Source organism: Cyprinus carpio, chromosome A3 (genome assembly GCF_018340385.1).
Source record: "Cyprinus carpio isolate SPL01 chromosome A3, ASM1834038v1, whole genome shotgun sequence".
Taxonomy (NCBI): domain Eukaryota; kingdom Metazoa; phylum Chordata; class Actinopteri; order Cypriniformes; family Cyprinidae; genus Cyprinus; species Cyprinus carpio.
Window position 1 is genome coordinate 1,562,974 of NC_056574.1, and position 24,479 is coordinate 1,587,452.

The 24,479-nt window shown below is 39.6% G+C and overlaps 1 protein-coding gene and 1 long non-coding RNA gene across 3 annotated transcripts in view; one reads left to right on the forward strand and one right to left on the reverse strand.

Moving 5' to 3' along the window:
* The window catches only part of LOC109069727 (polymeric immunoglobulin receptor-like), a 102,000-nt gene that overhangs the window by 34,164 nt on the left and 43,357 nt on the right, over positions 1 to 24,479 (forward strand). The window contains exons 4-5 of one of the 2 annotated variants that reach the window (XM_042733532.1): positions 20,336 to 20,437; positions 21,157 to 21,501. In XM_042733532.1, coding sequence (XP_042589466.1) covers positions 20,336 to 20,437; positions 21,157 to 21,501 — 447 coding nt within the window. The remainder of the gene's footprint in view (positions 1 to 20,335; positions 20,438 to 21,156; positions 21,502 to 24,479) is intronic. The other variant, XM_042733539.1, reaches the window with a different exon arrangement.
* LOC122138917 lies at positions 620 to 1,057 on the reverse strand. Its single transcript, XR_006155892.1, has 2 exons — positions 1,020 to 1,057; positions 620 to 688 (listed from the first exon to the last, which is right to left on the reverse strand). It is a non-coding gene; the product is annotated as an uncharacterized LOC122138917 (long non-coding RNA).

Here is a 24,479-nt window from a genome sequence, read left to right on the forward strand (position 1 = left end):
GGTTGTCTTTAAGTGACATCTTGTTTGTTTGTGCTGCTGCTTTAAGTCGAGTGTAGCCTTCGATTGTCCAACGCCTGAATTTACATTTATAAGCTGTAGTTATCCTTTTTACCACAGAGTAATATTTATGCCACGCATTAACAGATTATGGACATCTAAAAGGATTTTTAGCTTAAAACAGTAACAACAAAATAACCCTTTTAACCTTTTCATAAACAGACATGACCCAAGCGCATGGGCTAGTTTCTTGAAATAGTCAATAGTTTTAGAAGCGTTAGGAACTGAGAATTAGCTTGCAAGATATTTTGACCTTATAATACCATATTAGTCACTTCAGTTATGCTGCAAGCGTGTGTAAAAGATTGTCCCTTTTCAGCTTTTTTGCTCCTTGGCACCCAGTGTCTCTTTTTGCAGCTCTAGCTGTACCTTAAGCATGCTGTCCATTTTAAGTCTTGCCTGTGTGCAGGAGTTGGATGCAAGTGAAGTAAACTGGCTGGTATTAGGTTGGTGATTGGACTTCAGATGTGATGGCGTCAGCTTCTCACCAGGGATGGCAGGGCTGGTGCAGCGATGAGTTTTCACTGTAGCGGCCCCTCGGATATATTGATCAAGACGCAGAGAGTTTCAAACGGGTGTCAATTTATTTCTTCCTCTCAACGAGCACCATGCACCATGAACACCGTGAAAACTACAGAATAAACAGAAGAAATACAAAATGCTTCTATGTAGTTTCACAAATAATTCGCACATTAATCATGTTCACATATTAATACAAATAATTTTAACAAATGACCAATATGAAATATGAAATGTGTTTTTAAGCCTTCCTGACAATTGAAATATCACATGCTTCTTTTAAAATGAAACCCAATATATTATAGTTGTTTACAGAAAGAATATGTTTTTATATAGATGACATGTGCAATAAACCCATAAACAAATTAAGTGTTGACATTCTCTTTTCTATAAACAATATCCCTTCTGATAATAATACAAACTCCACCCATTTTCCTTCATACCTCATTCCGCTTCTCCAAGGGTGCTAATCAAAGAGTTTTCTGCCATCAGCTACCATGCTCTCTAGCTCGACACACCCTCACAGTTCAGAGCTCGTTCTTCCGACGATACGTGAACACCACATTGTGAAGAGAGAGTAGCGGAAGTCTAGCGTCACAAAAAAAACCATCCGAAGAAAAACGGCGCTTTTCAAAATAAAAGCGGAACAGACAAAGTGACACTGTAGAATTATAACGTCTTAACATATAAATATAAAATGTTATATATGTTATAAACTGTGTAGGAGAAAATGAATGCGATTTATAAGACATTTACAGTGGTAATGACCTATACAGAGCCCTGAAATTTGTTTAATGCAGCATTTATTAAAATACAGAAATTAGATCAATCAAAACGCGATTTAAATTAAAATATTGAGCCAGGGTTAAGCGTAGAGTGATAACAGAAATAAAAATAAAAAAAATTAAAAAAATGGGGGTTTGTTTAATCTTCATTTACTGCGCACCTCTGATCTGCACGCGCTTTCCCCTTTGGTCGCACGCTCGCAGAATTCAAACATTAACGGTCATTTTTCGTTTTACTGGCTGACTGACTCGCTGGTTTATCGATCCCTTTATTAAATGATTACTTAAAATTTATATATTTATGAGAGTAAATATGATTTCGGAGGGATTTAAAATTCCTAACTGAAGAGAACATGATGTTAAGCAAGAGGTTTTTGTTTATGGATCAAAAGAAGGTCCCACTGCACAAACTGTAACGTTACACTTCAGTGGTAAGAATGAATGTACTGATATCCTACTTTGGGTCAAGTATTTTTTTTAATATATATATATATATATGTGTGTGTATATATGTGTGTGTGTGTGTGTGTGTGTGTGTGAATAAATGTCTTATTTTATGAACCATAAAGTGTTGAAGTCATTTTTATTTGGTGCTGAAGAAATGTAAAATCTGGGTATCGTACTCTTACATATTAATGAACAGATTTAATTTGATTTAATCTTACATATGGTGGTTGATGTGCTCAGATTATTACTTAAATAACAGATAAAAACAAGATGTGGTTTTTATTATACTGATTAGGCGTCCATACAGATCATTTCCATGCCGCTTTTACTATACTGGTGATGAGTGTGCTGGATGAATACTGACGTGCAGCGGGGTGATCATATCAAAGTAAAGAGGTTAGGGGAACGTTATAAAAACGTTCTGGGAACCAAAAACTAACGTTAGGGGAACGTTAGCATAACGTTCTGCACTGAAAAATAAAAACCTTGGCTCAACTTTAAAAAAACTGAAGTAATCAATCACAAAATATTTGACATTGACTCGAAGTAAATAATTTAATTTAGTTTAACTTGAAAAGTTTAAATCCATGCAACCACTTGATCAAATTAGGTTGATCGAATTAATTCTTTTAGGTCGGAACAAACTGATTATTTTAAGTTAGAACAAACTAATTAAACTAATATGTAGAGGTTAAAGTAAATTAATTATTTTAGGTTGGAACAAACTAATATTCATAGGTCTGAGTAAATTAATTATTTTAGGTTGTCTCAAATAAAAAAATAACAGTTGTCATTATTTGAAATGTATAATAAATACAATTTTAAAAAATGCTTTTTGTAAGAGCCACATAGAGACTAGTTCATCTGAAATAATAATTTAGTAAAATGTTTTATTAAAATTCATAAGAAATATTTTGGTTTAAAATGCATACTTTAGCACTATTCGGACGGTACTAGTTTTCTAAACTACGTTTTAGTTTCGATTCTTACCACCTGACGTCTGCGATTTTCATGTACCAATTCGGAGGGACTAACATCTTCGTGTTTATTACAGATGTGGGAGGGTCTGGTTTGTGCATCTGGGCGTCACAGAGATCACGCGCTCTGTATGCGTGCATTGCATATAACGTTAGTCATTCGGATGGATTACCATTAGTATTGTTACACAATAAATACTAAAAACTAAATGGCTAGTATAGCAAAACCATGTTAATGTGTGGTTTCTTTAGTTTAATTTGTTTTTTGTAGTAGGCTTAACCCATGTTTAATTTTCATAAAGGTACATCTGTAATTAAAACATTATGTAACTGAGTGCATAAATGAACGTGAGTAACGTTAATCTTACTTGACGCTGATATTGCAATAGCCAGTATTAAAAGTTTACTTGATCTGGCTCTTCATTTTATTATTTTATTTATTTCTTTGCCGGGAGTCAAATATATCAACCATGTGTGTGGTAAGAGCTTCTACGGTAATTCACATTGAACAAAACACACAAGGAAACGCGTTGTGAAATAAAATATCACCGGCAATCACAGACATTCGCATTCGGACAGGATTAGTTTTCTCAGAGGATCACTGAGTTTGCTGAAAAACAGTAGGTAGTTCGCTCTGTAATTATTACAGAGGTTGTGTGAGAAAAACACAGACATGGCAGATTCGGACGGGATTAAAATCACCAAGTACGTCTGTGAAACACAGATTTCTCTAACGACCCCCTGTAAAACTAGTCCCGTCCGAATAGGGCTTTAGTAATGTGTAGATCTGTTAACATTTAATTATTTTGAGCTTCCAGTCAGATCGCACTACGTCATAATGCAAACGATTGGATGTGTTTAGTTTTAGTTTGAAGTTAGAGACGTTGGAAGCAACACAGTTTTTTGACCGTGCGTACCATGTAACATTTTTTATTTTATGTTTTGGAAGTAAACATTTCAAAAGAAGATCGTGGTTTGCTCGTGTTTCAAATACTGGTTATAATTCGACTGACTTCAAAAAGTGGTACAGAATAATTAGAAGCAACTAGGTGCCACTACATTAGTCAAAAAACTCGCTAATCTGAAACGCCATTGGATTACTTGGATAAGAGGAGGACGTGGCGAGCTTGTTGTTGGATGAGGAAACAGCGGATTGGACTTTAGCGCCGCGAACAAGCCACAGAGCTGGGACAAGTCTGCTCAAGAGACCCGCGACGGATCTGCAGTTTCACCGCTGTTTGTCGAGATTTCCTCCGCCCCGCTAGCTAACGGCTAGTTGGCCTGTCAGTCAACAGAGAAGTGACGCTGCGAGCTGAAGTGGGGACTTTTTTCTTTAAAAAGACGGGATACAAACGAACGAGGATAATGAGTGAGTTTGAAAGAGAAAAAAAGTATATCAGCTTCTCCCTGTAAAACGTATGCTTAGCAAGCTCTGATTCAGTCAATGTTGAGTTATGGCGATTTTTAAGAAGTTGTTTTGCACTCGGTTTATTTAGAAAAGTACCTTTGAAGAAAGTGTTTGAAACGTTTGCATATGACTAAAGCATTAACTCTGCTATTTGTAAGATGGCTGAAGAAGATGAACAAAGATGTATTGAGGAGATGTATTGAAGGTCACATAAACTGACAGAGAAGGCATTAGAAGATCCAAGATGGCGCCGTGTTGCGAGCTCCGAGTAAACTTTGCAGTTTTTCGTTTGTTTTACTTGTTTTTTTGTTGTTCTACGTGTTGGATGTTGTTTGTATAACTGTCTACGACAGACACACTCTTCTAAAAATTGGTTCCTACGTCGCGGAACGCAAACCGGACTTTGAGTTCTTGAACGCTGGCGCTTTGTTTACAGACACCGCATCAGAGCCCTTTGTCTGGGCTGCACGGGCGCGACCGAGGAAATGCCGCCGGAAAAGAGGGAAGAGAGCCGGCGTCCTTGTCAGACTCAGACGTCATCCCCTCCGACCTCCTCTCCCATCCATTCTGCTGGCTAACGTTCAGTCACTGGACAACAAACTTTGCGAACTGCGGGCACGTATCTCATACCAACGAGAAACAAGGGACTGCTGCATTATTTGCCTCACAGAAACCTGGATGTCTGCAGTGGTTCCAGACTCAGCCATCGAGCTTACGGGGTTCTCCGTGCACCGCTCGGACAGAACGAAAGAGCTCACAGGGAAGAGCAGAGGTGGGGGCGTTTGTTTCTTTATCAACAACTCGTGGTGTGATGAAAGGAACCTACACTCTATTAAATCCTTCTGCTCCCCTGATCTGGAATTTCATATGCTTCTGTGTCGACCATTCTGGCTAACGAGGGAATTCACAGCGGTCATAATCACTGCTGTTTACATTCCCCCTCAAGCCAACACAGACCAGGCACTCAAGGAACTGTATGGGAATATAAGTGAGCAGGAAATTGCGTACCCAGATGCATCGTTTATTGTTATGGGGGACTTTAACAAAGCCAACTTCAGAACAATAGCTCCGAAATATTTTCAACACATCACCATCAACACGCGTGGTGATCGTGTACTGGACCACTGCTACTCTCCTTTCCGGGACGCCTACAAATCTCTCCCACGCCCACCTTTCGGCAAATCGGATCACTCTTCCATTCTGCTGCTGCCCCTCAGGACAATTCAATGCTGGTCGGACCAATCAGACGCTATACTACAGGACTGTTTTGATCACGTGGACTGGGACATGTTCCGGGCAGCGTCTGATGATGACATAGAGGCGTACTCAGATACTGTAACATGTTTCATCAGGAAGTGTGTAGAAGATGTAGTGCCGACAAAAACAATCCACATCTACCCCAACCAAAAACCGTGGATTAATAGCGATGTTCGAGCAGCCTTGTCAGCGCGGACATCCGCTTTTAAATCCGGAAACGCTGATGATCGCAAACAAGCCAGCTACGATCTCAGGAAATCAATCAAAGCCGCAAAAAGACAATACAAAAACAAAGCTGAAGAACAATTTAACACCAATGATGCAAGAGGCATGTGGCAGGGAATCAATAACATCACAGACTTTAAAGGGAATAAACCAGCTACTGTGAACATTGCCGCCTCTCTACCGGACGAGCTAAATAACTTTTATGCTCGTTTCGAGGCTCACAACACCGCCCACACTGCTGCAGAAGATGTGAGTGCACTCTCCGTCTCTGTCACGGATGTAACCCGATCCTTCCGACGGGTGAATATCTGCAAGGGTGCGGGTCCTGATGGCATCCCAGGCCGTGTGCTCCGAGCATGCACATTCCAACTAGCCGGTGTTTTCACAGACATTTTCAACCTCTCTCTCTGTCTGTCTGTGGTTCCCTCGTGCTTCAAAAAATCCAATAAAAAATAAAATCACATGCTTGAATGACTGGAGGCATGTTGCTCTCACACCCATCTTCAGTAAGTGTTTTGAGAGACTCGTCAGAGACTACATCTGCTCTGTGCTGCCTGCCTCACTGGATCCGCTACAATTTGCATATCATAGCAACTGTTCTACAGACGATGCTATTGCTTTCACTCCTACACACTGCTCTCTCCCACCTGGAAAATAAGAACACCTATGTGAGAATGCTGTTTGTGGACTACAGCTCAGCATTTAACACCATAGTGCCTGCCACACTTGTTGCGAAGCTCCAGACTCTGGGACTAAACAGATCTCTGTGCAGCTGGATCCTGGACTTCCTAACAGGCAGAAGTCAGGTGGTCAGAATGGGCAACAACACTTCATCCCCGCTGACCCTTAACACTGGTGCTCCTCAGGGCTGTGTCCTCAGCCCACTCCTGTACACCCTGTACACACAAGTTCCTCGGTGTTAACATCAGTGAAGATCTCACCTGGTCTACATACACTGATGCAGTGCTGAAGAAGGCACATCAATGCCTCTTCTCCATGAGACGACTGAGGAAGTTTGGAATGAGCCCCAGCATCCTCAGATCATTCTACACCTGCACTATAGAGAGCATCCTGACTGGCTGCATCACTGCCTGGTTTGGAAACAGCACCGCTGGCAACCGCAAAGCTCTGAAAAGGGTCGTGCGAACTGCCAGCCACATTGTTGGAGGTGAGCTTCCCTTCCTCCAGGACATCTACACCAGGCGGTGTATAAGGAAATCCCGGAGGATCATCAGTGACTCCAGCCATCCTTCCCACAGACTGCTCTCTCTGCTGCCCTCAGGAAGACGTCTCCGCAGCATCCGATCCCGCACTAGCCGACTGAGGGATAGCTTTTTCCCTCAGGCTATCAGACTTATGAACAGTCTGAACTAATACACCCTACAGCATACTCCACAATATGGTATGCCACACACTGCACTTTAACTTTAACAGTTCAACACCGAACTATTTAATACAATAATCTACCTGCTACCACTGGATTCCATCCAATGCACATCCATAACATTTCTGTATCCAGCCCACGTATACTCTGTTGCACCTTAGCATATTTTCATGCGTATATATGTCTACATAATGTAGAATGTGTACATTCTGTGTATAGTGTATAATGTGTAGTGCTAACTGTATGTATGTACATATTGCGTAAAATGTGTAGTGCTAACTGTAAGTATGTCCAATAGTACACTGTGTGTACTGACTATATGTATGTGCATATTGCATATTTTTACCTGTTGAAGTCTGTATGGTTATATATTAACTGTTTCTGCAATTTCTGGTGCACGCTCCCGAGAATTTCACTCACCAAGGCACATGTGCTGTGGTGATGTGACAATAAAAGTGACTTGACTTGACTTGAGAAGAGAGATTGCAGAGGTGCATTGCACTGAGAAGAAGAACATTAGGAATTCTGACAAGCAAAAGAAAGGAGTTAGAATCAATGATGAGTGATGCTCAAAATTTACACAGGGTGAAAAACATGATGGAAAATGATTTTGCAACATCACTAAATGAGTTTAACCGTCTCAACAACGAAGTTGCAAATCTTTTGACTGAGGATGAAAAAACAGCTGATCAAGAGATCTGGTTTGAACCTAAAATGGCAGCAATTAAAGGATTTATGAAAACAACAAAAAATTGGATTGCATCTGAGCATGAACCCATACTGCCAGTGGAAAAGGTGCTGCAAGAAGAAAATAATGTGGTTGATTATCTGCTGGAAACTGTTAAACCAAATGACAGTGTTTCACAGGTGGGGGTCAGTGATGTCACACATGCCAGCCCACGTGGATCACAAGTCAGTCGCACCTCAGCTGTGTAATGAGTATCGTCAGCAAGAGCTAGACAGGAAGCGGAACATGCAGCCCTGCTTGAACGTGCTGCAGCACTAAAGAAAATGCAACAGCTTGAGTTTGAAGCAGCTAAAATCAAAGCTGAAAAGGAAGAGTTAGTGCTGGAAACTGCGTTAGATGAGAGTAAAGCAAAATTAAGGGTGCTTAAAGAATATGAAAGATCTGAAGATGGTTTAAGTAGTTACTCTGCAGTGCAAAAGTCACAAGGTGGACACATGAAGGAAAGAACTAGCATTTTGCTTCCACAGCAAGCTAATACGAACACTCATGTTCAACCACATACACAGCACTCCCGAATACAACAACAATCTCAACTGGTCTTCAATTATGTGTCTAATGCTCAATCTAACAGCCGTGATGACATAATAGCCAGTTATGCAAAAACAGAATGTAATCACTGAGCTACTAGTAAAACAACAACAGCTATCTCACCTACCAACCAAGGACATTCCTGTGTTCGAGGGTGATGCACTACAATACAAATCTTTCAATTTACGGCTTGTTCGCAGCTGTGCGTACATTGACAAAGCACTCAAATGGCCTCAAGTGAAATCTGATGATGGGAAAGCGTTAAGCGCCTATGCAATGTTTTTGATTGGATGTCGCAATACTATGTAAGACATCGAATTATTAGAGGAGATGGATAATCCAACCAATTTACGGACAGTGGTGTCTAAGTTACCATATAAATTGAAAGAACGTTGGCGTGCTGAAGCTTATGACATAAAAGAGCAAAGAGGCAGGAGAGCAAAGTTTGCTGATTTGGTGAGTTACATAGAGCGCCAAGCTAGAATTTGGTAATATCTCAGACAGCTGCACAATCTCAAGTGGAAAGACTGATCAAAAAGAAAGGCATCATGGAAGAAAAGAGGTCCGCGGAAGCAGTTTCGCAACAAATGTTTTCACCGAAAGCAAAGGGCCTCGAGAAATACCTGTTAAACCAGCAAATTCAAGTAAAACTGTGAGTGCCTTTGAGAAGCCGTGTTTGTACTGTCAGCAATCACATACCCTTGCCTCATGCAGCAAAATCAAACACCAACCACATAAGGAACGTGTGGAATTCTTAAAACAGAAGGGCTTGTGTTTTGGATGCTTAGTTCCGGGTCATCTTAGCAAATTCTGCAAAAGAAGGCTTGAGTGTAAAGAGTGTGCTTTAAAGCATCCAGATATTCTGCACATAATACAAGAAGAAGATTCTGTCTCACCTGAAAAGAAAGATGCTCGTCATGGAAGTGAAGTATCTTGTGCTCAAGTTTCTATTCTGCAAGAGTCCTGTAGCCTCATGGGGGCTGGAGAAGCGGAATGTGTGCTGTCAATAGTACCGTTGAAGATCAAATCAAAAAGGAGTGACAAGTGTGTTGAAACATACGCCTTTCTGGACCCAGGAAGCACAGCAACGTTCTGCACAGAAGACCTGCAAAAGAAACTAAACATTAAAGGGAAACCGACACGAATACTTCTTAGCACTATGGGTCAAGACAAACCTGGAGAACAGAAGCTCATGAACAGTTTCGTTATATCAGACTTAGAAGTGTGCGGGCTGGAAGACACCAAGTTCATTGAGCTACCTAAGGTGTTTACTCATAGCAACATACCTGTTCACATCAAAAACATACCTAAAAAGTCAGATATTCAGAAGTGGCCTTATCTCAATGAAGTATGCTTGCCAGAGATAGAAGCGGATGTAGGCCTGCTTATTGGAGCTAACTGTTCAAGAGCAATGGAACCATGGCATGTTATTAATGCTGAGGATGGAGGCCCTTATGCTGTGAAGACTGCCATTGGCTGGGTTGTGAATGGGCCTGTAAGAAAGGAACTGAACGATGCAATGAATAAAACGCCTACTTTTTCAGTAAATAGAATTTCTGTGATGGAGATTGAGAAGCTGCTGGTCCAACAGTATAACACTGATTTTCCAGAGCGTAACTATGATGACCGAGAGGAGATGTCTTGTGAAGACAAACAGTTTATGCAGTCTGTGCAGAAAACCACAATTTTTGAGAACGGGCATTACAGCATTGGACTGCCATTAAGGAATGAGAAGCTCCAAATGCCTAATAACCGTTGTGTGGCGGAACAGCGCATGGCCTGTTTGCTTAGAAAGTTCAAGAAGAATCCTGAATTTTTTGAAGAGTACAAGAGCTTCATGGAGACCATCATTGACAAAGGCTACGCTGTTCAAGTTCCAGTCCAACAGCTGAAACGTGACGACAACAGGCTGTTTTACATACCGCATCATGGGGTGTATCACCCGAAGAAAAAAAAAAGTTGCGGGTGGTCTTCGACTGCACAGCTTCGTTTCAAGATAGGTCTCTGAATAGTGAACTGCTCCAAGGACCTGACTTGACCAACACGTTAGTTGGTGTGCTTTTAAGATTTAGTGAGGAGCCAGTAGCTATAATGGCGGACATCGAGTCGATGTTTTATCATGTCAAGGTGCCAGAACGTGACGCAGACCTACTCCGTTTTCTTTGGTGGCCCAACAGCAAGTTGAACGAGCCTATGGAGGAATTCCGAATGACTGTGCACCTCTTCGGAGCCACTTCTTCACCAAGTGTTGCCTCATATGCACTAAAAAGAACTGCTGAAGATCACAAGGCTGATGTATCTCCAGAAACTGTCCAGACAGTTCTGCGCAACTTCTACGTAGATGATTGTTTGAAGAGTGTAGCTAAAGAAGAAGATGCGGTGACCCTGGCTAAAGATCTTCGTACCCTGTGTGCCAGTGGAGGCTTCACTCTAACAAAGTGGGTGAGCAATAGCAGGAAGGTGTTAATGACAATCCTTGAAGTACATAGAGCCAACGAAGTGAAGGACCTGGATCTGAGACATGACGCTTTGACAGTCGAGAGGACTCTCGGTGTACAGTGGGACACAGAAACTGATACTTTCACCTACAGTATGAAGCTGGAAGACAAGCCGATGACCAGAAGAGGCATTTTATCAGTCGTGAATTCCATCTATGACCCCCTTGGCTTTCTGGCTCCGGTCATCTTGCCCGCTAAACTCCTGCTGAAAGATCTTTGTAAAGAACAATACGGATGGGATGAGAACATTGGCGAAAAACATGTTGAAATTTGGAAAAGATGGATTGAAGATGTCAGTCATCTCTCTAATTTCCATGTGAGGAGGTGTTTGAAGCCTACAGATTTTGGATGCACTGCAGTAGCACAGTTACATCATTTTTCAGACGCTTCTGAGTCTGCATACGGCACTGTGTCTTATCTGCTGCTAGAGAATAGCCAAGGTGAGAAACATTGTGCATTCCTCATGGGGAAGGCAAGAGTGGCTCCACTCAAACTGGTCACCATTCCCAGACTTGAGTTGACCGCAGCAGTTGTCGCTGTTAAAATAGACAAGATGTTACATCAAGAGCTTCAAGTTCCATTGCAGAAATCTATTTTTTGGACAGACAGTACTACTGTGCTCCGATATATTGACAGTGAAACTGCTCGTTTCAGAACTTTTGTTGCGAACAGAATCTCGTTGATCCGAGAGGCAACCAAGCCATCACAATGGAAGTACGTCAGAACAACGGAAAATCCTGCAGATCAAGCCAGCAGGGGCCTGAAAGCTAAAAGTTTGATGCAAGGAGGAACCTGGATCAATGGGCCGGACTTCTTGCTGGACAAGGAATGTGATTGGTCGGAACAACCTGTGCGAAGGAAGGAAACGCTTCAAAATGATCCGGAAGTCAAGAATGGAGCTACAGTCAACATGATCAAAGTTGAAGAAAACATGGAACCAATAGACAAACTGATCAGCTATTACTCAGACTGGCATAAACTAAAAAGAGCAGTGGCCTGGATTTTAAAGGTGAAGGAAAATCTGTGGAAACTAAAAGAGGAAAGAAAGGAAATATAAAAAAAAATCATGAAAATTGAAACAGACCCTGAAAAAGAAAGATAAAAATTAGAACAACAAATGAAGAAATTCAAAGCAACAGAAAAAAAATCACTTACTTTGGATGATCTGGTTGTCGCAGAATCGGAAATAATCTAATTCAGTCAAAGACAGCAGTTTGGAGAAGAAATCAAAGTACTGGAGAAAGGTAAACAGCTCAGTCGCAGCAGTCAGCTGTTTAAATTGGATCCGATTCTTCAAGATGGCACGTTAAGGGTTGGCAGAAGACTCAACAAGTCTGCCATGCCAGAAAACGCTAAACATCCAGCAATTATTTCAAAGCACAGCGGAGTTGCTACATTGATTTTGAGAGACATACACCAAAGAACAGGACACTGCGGACGCAGTTATGTTTGGGCACAACTGAGCTTCTTCTTTCTTTGGGCCGTTTGATGTCAAGCGGGGCCGGAGTACAATCAAAAAGTATGGCGTGATGTTCACTTGTCTCACTCTCAGAGCGGTGCACATTGAAGTTGCAGATAGCCTCGACACAGACTCCTGCATTAATGCAATTCGTCGCTTTGTGTGCAGGAGAGGTCAAGTTATCATCATGCGTTCTGACAACGGCACAAATTTTGTGGCCGCTGAAAGAGAGTTGAGAGAAGCCATTCAACGGCTGGATAATGGCAAGATTGAAAAGGCCTTGCAACCAAAGGGAATAAAGTGGATATTCAATAGCCCAGCTGCTTTGCACCAAGGCGGGATTTGGGAAAGACAAATTCGGACTGTGAGAAGAATCCTTAATTCCCTTTTGAAAGAGCAAGCAGTGAACGATGATTGTCTTCTGACAATAATGTGTGAGGTCGAAAGCATCATCAATGGTAGGCCGCTTACAACTATTTCAGATGATGTGAATGACGTAGAACCTCTAACACCCAATCACTTACTGCTGTTGAAATCTCAACCCAACATGCCTCCAGGGATTTTCAGCAAAGATGACATGTACACAAGAAAGAGATGGAAGCAAGTTCAATATCTTGTGGATTTATTTTGGAATAGATGGACGCGTGAATACCTTTCACTTCTTCAGGAGCGCCAGAAATGGCTAAAGCCAAAAAGAAACTTCATGACGGGAGATATTGTGTTAATAGTGGATAGTTCTTCCCCACGAAACTCCTGGCTCATGGGAAGGGTAGTTGAAACGTTCCCGGACTCCAGTGGAACAGTACGAAGAGTGAAGATAAAGACCAAGACCAACACTCTGGAAAGGCCTAAAAACAAACTGTGCTTGTTGGAAGAGGCAACATCAGAAGAGTGAAGAAAGAAGAAACAAGTTGATAGTTTATGGACATTTAGAAATTGTTTGGCTCTCAGTGTTTAAGTTTATAATTGCTTAGTCCTCCTGCCTAACCAATTAGGGGCCGGGTAATGTAAGAGCCACATAGAGACTAGTTCATCTGAAATTATAATTTAGTAAAATGAATAAGAAAATATTTTATTAAAATTCATAAGAAATATTTTGGTTTAAAATGCATACTTAGTAATGTGTAGATCTGTTAACATTTAATTATTTTGAGCTTCCAGTCAGATCGCACTACGTCATAATGCAAGCGATTGGATGTGTGTAGTTTTAGTTTGAAGTTAGAGACGTTGGAAACAACACAGTTTTTTGACCGTGCGTACCATGTCTATGTAACATTTTTTATTTTAATTTTGGAAGTAAACATTTCAAAAGAAGATTGTGGTTTGCTCGTGTTTCAAATACTGGTTATAATTCGACTGACTTCAAAAAGTGGTACAGAATAATTAGAAGCAACTAGGTGCCACTACACTTTTAATACATTTTGATAAATGACTACACAGAACACTTTCCTTTTAGAACACATATTTATTGTTCGATAAACTGACAACATTGAACATTTGTTTTAAATGTATGAAGATTGACAGTCTGCTTCACACAAAAATACTTTAAACACTGCAATCAGTCTCTCCAGTTGTACATAACACTTGGCGTACTTTGGCCTTGGAGGCTGGTAGCCATCGAACTTGGGCAGCCACAATTGTAAATGCTGCAGAGAAAATGCAGCCTTGTAAGTGTGTATATGAGCCCAAAGACCATGGAAAAAGCAGTTGCAACCGAGGGCAACCCGTTCTGGACCTCCGTTCCTTCGATGACAATTTTAATGTCTTTGGGTTGATGGAGAGGATCCTCTTTCCCAGTGATAAAGATCGCCATGGTTGTCTGCTCCAGTTCTTCAACCTCATTTTCCTGCATAAAAAAGAAAGAGAAAATAAGTACGTTATAGTTTCAGAAATGCCCAGATTTCATGTTAGATCATAATGGGGAAGACGTGGCCTAACTTGCAATCCAAGTTAGGCGTGTTGGACTTGCAATCCAAGGGTTGTGAGTTCGAGTCTCGGGCCGGCAGGAATTGTAGGTGGGGGGAGTGAATGTACAGCACTCTCTCCACCATTAATACCACGACTGAGGTGTCCTTGAGCAAGGCCCTGAACCCCCAACCGCTCCCCGGGCACCGCAGCATAAATGATACCCACTGCTCCGGGTGTGTGTTCATGGTGTGTGTGTGTGTGTGTGTGTGTGTGCACTGCTCTGGTTGTGTGTTCATGGTGTGTGTGTGTTCACTGCTGTGTGTGTGCACCTTGGATGGGTTAAAAGCAGAGCACGAATTCTGAGTATGGGTCACCATACTTGGCTGTATGTCACAACACTTTCACTTTCACTAATGTGCCAAGCTCTTATACACTCTTAACTTTCATAACTTGAATAGGCGCAAATCAAACGAATCAGAGTAACATGCCCAACACTGATGACGTTATTCTCGTTATATTCTGACTTTTTTCTGGACATGTCAGAGAACACATATGTGGGAGAGATTCTGAATGTGCAGAAATTTCAGAACACGAGCAGAAAACCTGCTGAAATAGAGGAGCTATTTAAGTCCAGGAGTTTATAACTGAATTAAAATGTATTAAATGTATCGAGGTGAAAAGGTGCCCCAATCACATTTAAAGAGGTTACTTCCCCAAAAGACACAAAGAGGAGGCAAGACTAAATCATGCCTGCATGTGTGCTGACCCGGCAGTAGTTGATTTACAAAAGTTGATCTATAGGAGAAACATATCTGAAAGCGACACAGAATGCCTGAGAACCTTACTGCATTATATTCTGTTATAGTGTTAGGTTTTGAATTGTCATCTTGCCACATGCATTGTGTTTCCCCCTTAAATAAATAAAGACATTTCCACCATAAATTGGTGCAGAAAATTTCACCAGAATGCAGGAGATTAAGGCAGTAGCCCCTCACTGCAGAACACAAGATCCAGGGGGCGTGGTTGGATCCCCATCTAGGGGGTGGAGATGGGTAGGTTTAGGGGTGGAGATGGGTAGGTTTAGGGGTGGCGGTGGGTGGGTTTAGGGATCAGGGGGTGGAGACGGGTAGGTTTAGGTATATGTAAGGTGGGAGGAGTTGGATCTGGATCCAACCACGCCCCCTGGATCTTGTGTTCTGCAGTGAGGACCATCTCGATTAAGGGGCCATCCAGACAGAAACGCTTTTTGAAACATTTTTTGCATTGTTTGGGCTGATCGTCCAAAATAATCCTGTAAACGCAGTGCATGAAGATGAATTTTTTTGGAACCTGGTACCAGGGTGAAAAAATTCTAAAACAGCTCCCTTTTGGTTCCGTTTGGACGGTGAAGCCGCATGTGTGTATCGCTGATGTCATCACCACACACCTCATCCTCTTACCCCAATGCTTACCCCGCACTAGCGTTAACATTAGCTGTTTATAAAGTGGAAGTAGACAACTTAACTAGCTAGCTAATCTGTCTGCTTATCAACTCCATGAACGGATGATAGTAAATTTTAACATGGCTTATTGTAGAAACGCTACTAGAAAAAACGTATCGCTAGCTAGATTATCAAAAGGACATTGGATCATTGATGTTAGTTTGACTGCCGATGTTAGCTAGCAGAGCTAACGTTAGCACGCTAGTATACTGCGCTGCAATCATGTCCTATGGCAGACAGAATTGCAAAATAAAAAGCAATCCAACAGCTCATTATACAATGTAAACAAAAACACTTTTTCTTGCAGCGGCCTTTATAAAATGAGCAGTGGTGAAAGTCTAGTCATGTTATGAACGGAAGTGAAAGTGACTGAAGACTGTGCTCTCTTCTCCGTTTTTGGTTAATTTCTGTAGCAGAAAGAGCGCCACATATAGGCCTGGGATATGAAGTAGCATGTGCATATAGGTGTTAAGTCATTTGCAAATGGATTCGTTTGGACACTTTTTTTTTTACACTGTTCCAGGGAAGACAGGGGAAAAAAAGATCGTTTTGGTACGTCTGGACGTGGTCTAAGTGTTTACTGCTCAAAATTCAGCATCAAAGATTTCTTAAATCTTGTCTTGCGAGCTTAGTATCTCATCACACCCCTATTTATTAAATACGGCTAAGAAAACCTAGACTATGACCATGTTAGTCTGTAGGTGTTAACTGTGTGAGCAAGTGAGAGAGATGCCCTTACCTGGTATTCTTTGATAAGGTGCTCAACTGGTTCTCAGAGGTAGATCATCAAAGATTTGAGGATGCATTCTCTTCTGATGGTGATGTCCACAGTCTAAGTAAGAACAGTTACAATTAATTAAAATTAAACATTTACAACAACAAAAAATGGATTAAAAACTATTCAGCTATGGATCCCACTGATACACAACTTATTCATAGATACCTCATCTAAAACCTGCAAGGTCCTGGTGGTCTTCTCTTTCACAACTCCTCCCTTGCTCCTGATGACCTCCAACTGTTTGGTGGAGTGCTTGTCCAACTGCACCAAGAACTTTGTCTTCAAGGGACCTGCAGTGATTCGCATGAACTCGGCATTGATCTAAAAAGGAAACAGAAATATGTTTAGAAGTTTTTAAGATGGTGAACACAAAACGGAATAACCAGCTCAGCCTTAGTAAATTATTGCCTACAACAACTCATAAGTGAATCAACAGTTAGGTCTAAAAATGTTTAACTGTAAGCTGTAAGACATTTGCTCACATGGATTTAACTGGTCTTAGACAAAGTGCCATGCCTGTGAAACTCCATTACAGGGAAACAATTAAGTTAGTAAATGAATGGGTGATTAATGCATCTGAGGTGCTTTGCATCTAAAAACCTACCTCTTCCATCTGAAAAAGTGGAGGCCATCTCTTGAAAACGTCTTCAATGCTCGGCTTCTTATGCACAATTTCTTGTCGCCGGTATCCAAACGTCTTTGCCATCTTTGTAAATGTTGTTAACAGTGTAGCAAACTAACATTACCAGATAGAAATAGCTGGGCCTTGTAATATTATGGCTGATAAATACTGAACACAAGATAATTAGGAGTGTAAATAGAAGATCACATATGACCTTATGCTATTGACAGCATAAGTAACCATTAGTCAAGTTTCAGGGATGCAAACACATGTATAGTCAAAAAAAAGAGAGGTTATCGAAGCCCTCGTCCTGCGGCAAAAATCCAGATACTTACATAATTGTGATGAATTTAATCCTTTGTAAGTTATCATTTTGCAGTGTAAGATTACAGTTAACACCTTTAAATATTACATAAATGTATTATGTATTTTTATTAAATTTAGCGAGTATATAAATCAGCAGCAAAAAGTAATTCTTGAAAAAAATCTGCACATTAATTTTATAAAATCTATACTTGTTAATAAAAACAAATTACTATTAGTACTCTTATAAAATTCAATCAGGCATTACATTTCACAATTTTATATTTATATATGAATGTCAAGAATTCAGAAGTGTATATATTTATATAGCCTACACTACACAGAAACAATATACAATTAAATTATGCATATTTTAAATGTATTGTGCAGGCTAGGTATAAAACATAGGCTTTTAATAATCTTTCAGTGTGCAAAACCATGATAATATGAAACGCTTCAAAACAGAGCGGCACAAAGCGTGTATGCAGAATGATGTGCTCAAAGCAACATGGAGTCTGAGTCAACAGTTAAAAGTTCACGGCACAAAGCAAAGAAATGTCGAGTGTTCTAGTGTATATCTGTCCAAAAGTTTACTGATAATTTGTTTCTTCACAGTTTTAAATTCCAGTTATTGTAGGTTTGATGCCAATTTATTTAGTTCTTGTGATGTGTGTGATCTAACAGACACACGGTAGCGAGTCGTTTAAAAACAGCAACAAACTCCAACAAAATAGTCATTTTATGCAAATCCACAGCCCTTTATCTACAGATCAAGCATTATAATGTGACTATATCATATTGGAGAGAGTTTTACCGTGCATCCTGTTGTAACCGGACGAGCCACGCGCGCTGTTTGAATACAAAATGGAGAATGATTGACAGCCGCAGAGGAGGGAAAACGAGGTTTCCGTAAACTTTAATTTAATGATGTAAATAGAATTCTGTCCTTCAGATTAAGCTATGGAATGGCTTCAGATCCTCTCACACCTGCACAAGTCACCCAAACTGACGTGAAAAAAGCGGGAGGTGCCGAAAAGCGCGCTGTTTGCATCCCTGAAGTTTGAAGCTTGAACCTGGGGATTAATGCCGCGTTCCAGGCAACCCGTAACCTTTTTCCAACCTTCTACCCGTGAAAGTGCACTGGAACGGCAGTCAAACCCATGACTTCCCACCCGTGAACTCGTACTAGATCGATGTACTCCCAGTTCCGAGCTCTGACGTCACATAGCCCGCGAAACAACAATGCCAGCCCCTACGGATAATATTGCCTATGGATGCGGTGTTTATGCAAGTGGTACACGTTGAAACATAGATTTTAGAACAATATAACGTTGCAAAAAAATTAATAATCTAGCTACAATTCCTTGTGTTCAGGCTGTTTGGCGTTACTTGCCTGGAACGCTACGAAGTCGTGAGTCGTGATTTGAAGTCGTGATTTATGGGCTCAAAAACCTGCCTGGAACGCAGCATAACTACCACATTTCAAGTGTCAAAAATGTAGCAAAAAAAAAAGAAAAAAGCCATGTCATGGTTGGTACTATTTGATGCATAATGTCGTTTGGTTTCAAATGATACTGATATCTTCACTAGCTAGCTTTAAAACAGAGCTCGCAGAGCTCTTAAAAGACAGTTATCTCGGCAAATAAACATTTTGTATGCTCTTCGTGCCACTGTTAACTATTAAAAACACTCAGCAGAACAAATGCATTTGAATTCACAAACATAAGATTAGCTGTAACGTTAACTAACTTACACGTGGTAACTTTAGCTAACGTCAGTGCCCCCACAAAATGCATTTATTAGCCAGTTAACTAGCGACCTGTGATAGCATTACTTGGAAAAAACGTTGATGGTAGACAAGTTTATTGCTTTTACCTTACCAGTATCAGTTTACTTTAAATGTAAAAAACAAAAATAATAATTTAAAGATATTTAAACGAGAAAATACACATTAAACGAACAACAGCAATGTTAGACTTTTGTCAGTGTGGGAACCAAAAACGTTAGGGGAACGTTAGATCAACGTTAGAATAACGTTCTGGGAAAGTTAAGAAAACTTATGCACATCCCGTGCTCAGAATGATGAGCTTGAAACAACACGGAGTCACAGTGTGCAGGCTGCGCAGTCCTCCGAGTCACATAGAACAGTTAATACAACACACAAGCTGCTCTGCTCGTGTTCATCTGGAGTTCTCTCTTCACAGCAGTTCAGTCAGTGTACTGTTTGAGTAAATGAATTACTCCGGGATATTGGTTTATTTCGACTCAGAGGGAGTGTCAATCACGTTAAAAAGTGAATAACTATTAATGCTTACTGGAGACGCAAACCGTTTCAAACGATTCAGTCCGATTTGGTGAACTGGTTCAACCGGTTCACTAAGAAGAACCGGTTAAATCAAACGATTTGTTCCCGAACCCGACATCACTAGTACAAAGGGAAGAGATATCGATACGTAGTGTATTAAATCTGTGTGTTAGGTTATTGAGCTTTTTCTTTGAACAGTTTTAAACCTCAGTTACTGTGTGCTCTTGAAGAGAGTTTGATGGTTTTGACTGTAGTAACCAAACGAGACACACAGTCTGATTGAGAGAAGAGTTTATATGAACTTGAATTTAATATTGTCAATATTAATCTGTACCTCACATTGAACTATGGAACAGCTTCAGAACACTACACAAGAACACAAGAGAGAAACAGACTAATATTAGCGTAGATGCCATTCTTCTAATGATGTAGCAAGTACATCGGGTGTTATGGAAAGTGTTCCCGGTTCCGGTTTACCTAATTAATGCAGCCTAAAAATCCTTTAACGGATTTGGATATTAGAAGCGTATTAGTGTGTTGTTAAAGAGATTAGATAAAGAGTCTTTAATCTAGATTTAAACTGCAAGAGTGTGTCTGCCTCCCGAACTTTGCACAATAATGACCAATAACTGTTTGTGTTTGACAGGTTTCTCAGTTGTACACATAATGATGCTGATTCTCTGTATTTCTGCGTCTGGATCTGCACTTCTGCTCTTCTACCTGATCTACTGCAGATCTCCTACTAAAGGTACAAACAGAACAGGAAAATAGTGTTTCACTGGAAAATAAATATGAATCTAATAATAATATTAACCACCATCACAATAATGAGTGTTTATTGAGTGTGTAAGGCTGGTAAATCAAATGGCTGCTGTTAATTTTTCTTTATTTACAGTATCAAAATATTGACAGTATAGAAAGTCCAAAAGTCAGAAGTTTGTTAGTGTGATGAGTTTAGTTTGAGTTAGCATTAGTTATTAATATTTTGACAAATACAACACCTATATGAGATAATACATAAGTTATACATTTACATTTTACATTTGGTCATTTAGCAGATGCTTTTATCAAAGTGAATTACCAATGAGGACAATAGAAGCAAAATCAACAAAATAGCAATGATACTATACAGTTAGCTTAACACAGTACACACAGCAAGGGTTTATTTTTGTTGTTGTTAATTATATAATAAATTAAAAGAAAACAGATAGAATATAAAAGGAATAGAGCAAGCTAGTGTTAGAGGCCTTTTTTGCTTTTGTTAATTGTATGATAAATAAAAAGAAAACAAATAACTAGAATACAAAAAGATTATAATAGCTAGTGTTAGTTTTTTTTTTTTTTTTTTTAAGAAAACAAGCAGTTAGTTAATGAGTAGCGTGCAAGCCTAAAAGGGAAGTTTTTTTTTTTTTTTTTTTTTTTTTTTTTTTTTAACCCTTATACATGAAAAGTATTTTCCTTTTCCAGGTTTAATTGTGGAAAATTCAAACTTTGATGTTCTTCTGGGAAGTTGGGTGGTTTTGCCCTGTCATGTTCCTCCACACTTACTAACTGAAGATCTGAAGGTGGAGTGGAGAAGAACAACGAGAAACTCAGACACTCTGGTTCATCAGTATCCAGATAGTGAGAGTCGAACAGATGAAGAGCAGCAGGATAATCAGAAAAGAGCTCATTTATTCACTGATCAGATTCAACATGGAAACTTCTCCCTCCGTCTGGACGATCTGAGAGCTGAAGATGCTGGAGAATACACATGTACAGTTCACAGCAAGAGGGATTGTGTGTTTTCAGCTAAGACAAAACTGGTCCTGAGTAAGTAAACATATACAAACAAATAATCAACAGTACTATATTGAGTTATCCTGCCTCAAACATGAAATACTGGTGCCTCACTACATACTCAAGGTTACAAATATATTCAGATTTCATATAATTATTTCTTTTTTGGAAATAATTACAAATGTTCACTCTCTCTTTCTCTCTCTCTCTCTCTCTCTCACACACACACACACACACACACATTTGTTTCTGTGAATTGTGGGGACTTTCCATAGATTTCTATTATTTTTAATATTAGCCTTACCCGACAGCTATGGCCGGTCTCCATAGAAATCAATGTTAAAACGGGGTAAAAAAGACTTTTTCAATATAACTAAATATAAATATGTGCACAGGGTTAAGCTGTGCTGTTGTTGGCTGCCACAGTAATGGCAGTAAGTTAAGGAATTCCTTTAAGGTACATGTTTTGCATACAGAAAATGTCCAGAGCTATATGCATGCCATGGCTTGAAGCATTTAAGTTAAAATACTGAGTGTGAAATAATAAAATAATATGTTAAAACCTGTGCTCTTATCATTCTGTGGACAAAATCCCGTGAACTTCGCCCCGATTGGGAACTGTATATGCACATGTACGCTTGTCTGTTTTCAGTGCAGCTAACCTCGCATCGCCTCATGGCATCTTTCTAGTCATTAAACTATGACAGGTCCTTTACTGCAAAAAAAAAAAAAAAAAAAAAAAAAAAAAAACGGTCATTGCGACACTCTAAAGTGCTCAAAACTAGGGCGCCATGTGCTATTTAAAACCATTTCCATAGGTTTCACGTTATATTTGCCCTGTCCCAAGAGTCCACACTTTGGTGACGTCATGTAGTACAGACCTATAGGGCCCTTAGCGCGAGTCCACAAGGGCGCATTGAGAGGTATTTTTGGGACAGACTGGATCGTCACGCCGGTGTTACAGTTTAACTGGTTACCGTGTTATCTGGTGACCAACTTCCTGGTTCAGGTCTCCGCCCCAGATGTGATGGAACGACCGCAGCAGATATTTTTTTTTTTTTTTTTTTTAATACACATTTATTAAACATTCATTCAAAAATACAAGTATGATAGAACATATGCCAAGTAAAAGAGCCAGGGGGTTCAAGGATGACCAAACAATTACAAATCAAGAAAGAAAGAGTAGAAAAAAATAATAAAGAAAATAAAAAAAAAATACAATAAGCTAAAATAAAAAAATAAGAAAACAGATTACACAATCAAAATCTTCCTCTTCCTTCAAAATATAAGATGATAATCAGATAGAGATTATACAAAAACACCAAAAAGTGAGCATACATTCAAAGTTTTAGTTGCCTTTTTGTTACAGGAGGTAAATAAAGATTTTATATAAATTTTAATATCTTCTAGAAAGTAAGAGAAGTGGGGCGTGACTTTCATAACCTTACATTTGTGGATAAAATATTTTGCAAGCAAAATAATTAAGTTGCAGAGAAAGTAAACATTTCCATATTGCTTCTCAAAAGTGAAAATTCCCAACAAAACATCCTTAAAGAAAAGCTCAAAGTCATTGTGTATGAAGTTTACAATGACGACCGCAGCAGATTCGCCGATTCTTAAAGCACAAATGACGTGATATTAAGCTGTCTAATAAACGCAGACTTGCTCATTGCATGATTTTGATATTCTTATAAAGATTACAAGTTATTGGTATGATCGCCGGTAGCGGCTGAAGTAAGTAGGATAAACAAAAAATAAACAAAGTAAGTCTGTGTTGGCACGGGTTTCGAACACACGTTAAAAGACACACGCGCCATGAGACGACAGTATTTAACCACCGATCTACACTGATTCAGTTACAGATCTCTGGATGTAAGACAGGACTCCCGGCGTCACATTGTGCAGCTGCTGAATCAAGGAAATATGACCGTGTTAACTTGTGACCTGTGTATTATGAAAATAAACCATAGTAGAACGCTGACTACATTTTATGGTTTATGATGTTAAAGAACATTTCATGACGTCTCAGACAACTGTAAATCTGTGGCTACTTTGGATTTATTATAAACGCTATCATTAACTTATATTTACCATAGTAAAAGCATGGTACATTTTCTTTAGAGGCTGCTGATGTGTCATTACATGAATGTAACTTAACGTTGTTTCCATGTTGCCCTTATTTTCTCGTAGCATTACTTTGGAAACGTGACTTGATTTGAAGTGTAAACGTATAAGATTATGCTTGCTGAAATACTGCGTATAAACATTACTTTATAAACGTGTTAACTTGTTATCTGCGTGCACTAGCTGGTATTTTATTTGATTATACAAGTATTTGAAATATTAACTTTATTCTGTAATAAAAAAAAATCTGTATATAAATGTAATACTTTGTACCTTTTCACAAGCAAAATCTCATAAGCATAATCTTATACGTTTACACTTCATTCAAATCAAGTCACGTTATAAAAGTAATGCTACGAGAAAATAAGTGGAAACAACGTTAAGTTACATTCATGTAATTAGACGTCAGCAGCCTCTAAAGAAAATGTACCATGCTTTTACTATGGTAAATATAAGTTAACGATAGCGTTTATAATTAAACCACAGTAGCCAAAAATTTACAGTTGTCTGAGACGTCATGAAATGTTCTTTAACATCATAAACCATAAAATGTAGTCAGCGTTCTACTATGGTTTATTTTCATAATACACAGGTCACAAGTTAACACGGTCATATTTCCTTGATTCAGCAGCTGCACAATGTGACGCCGAGAGTCCTGTCTTCAATCCAGAGATCTGTGTCTGAATCGGTGTATCGGTGGTTAAATACTGTCGTCTCATGGCGCGTGTGTCTTTTAACGTGTGTTCGAAACCCGTGCCAACACAGACTTACTTTGTTTATTTTTTGTTTATCCTACTTACTTCAGCCGCTATGGGCGATCATACCAATAACTTGTAATCTTTATAAGAATATCAAAATCATGCAATGAGCAAGTCTGCGTTTATTAG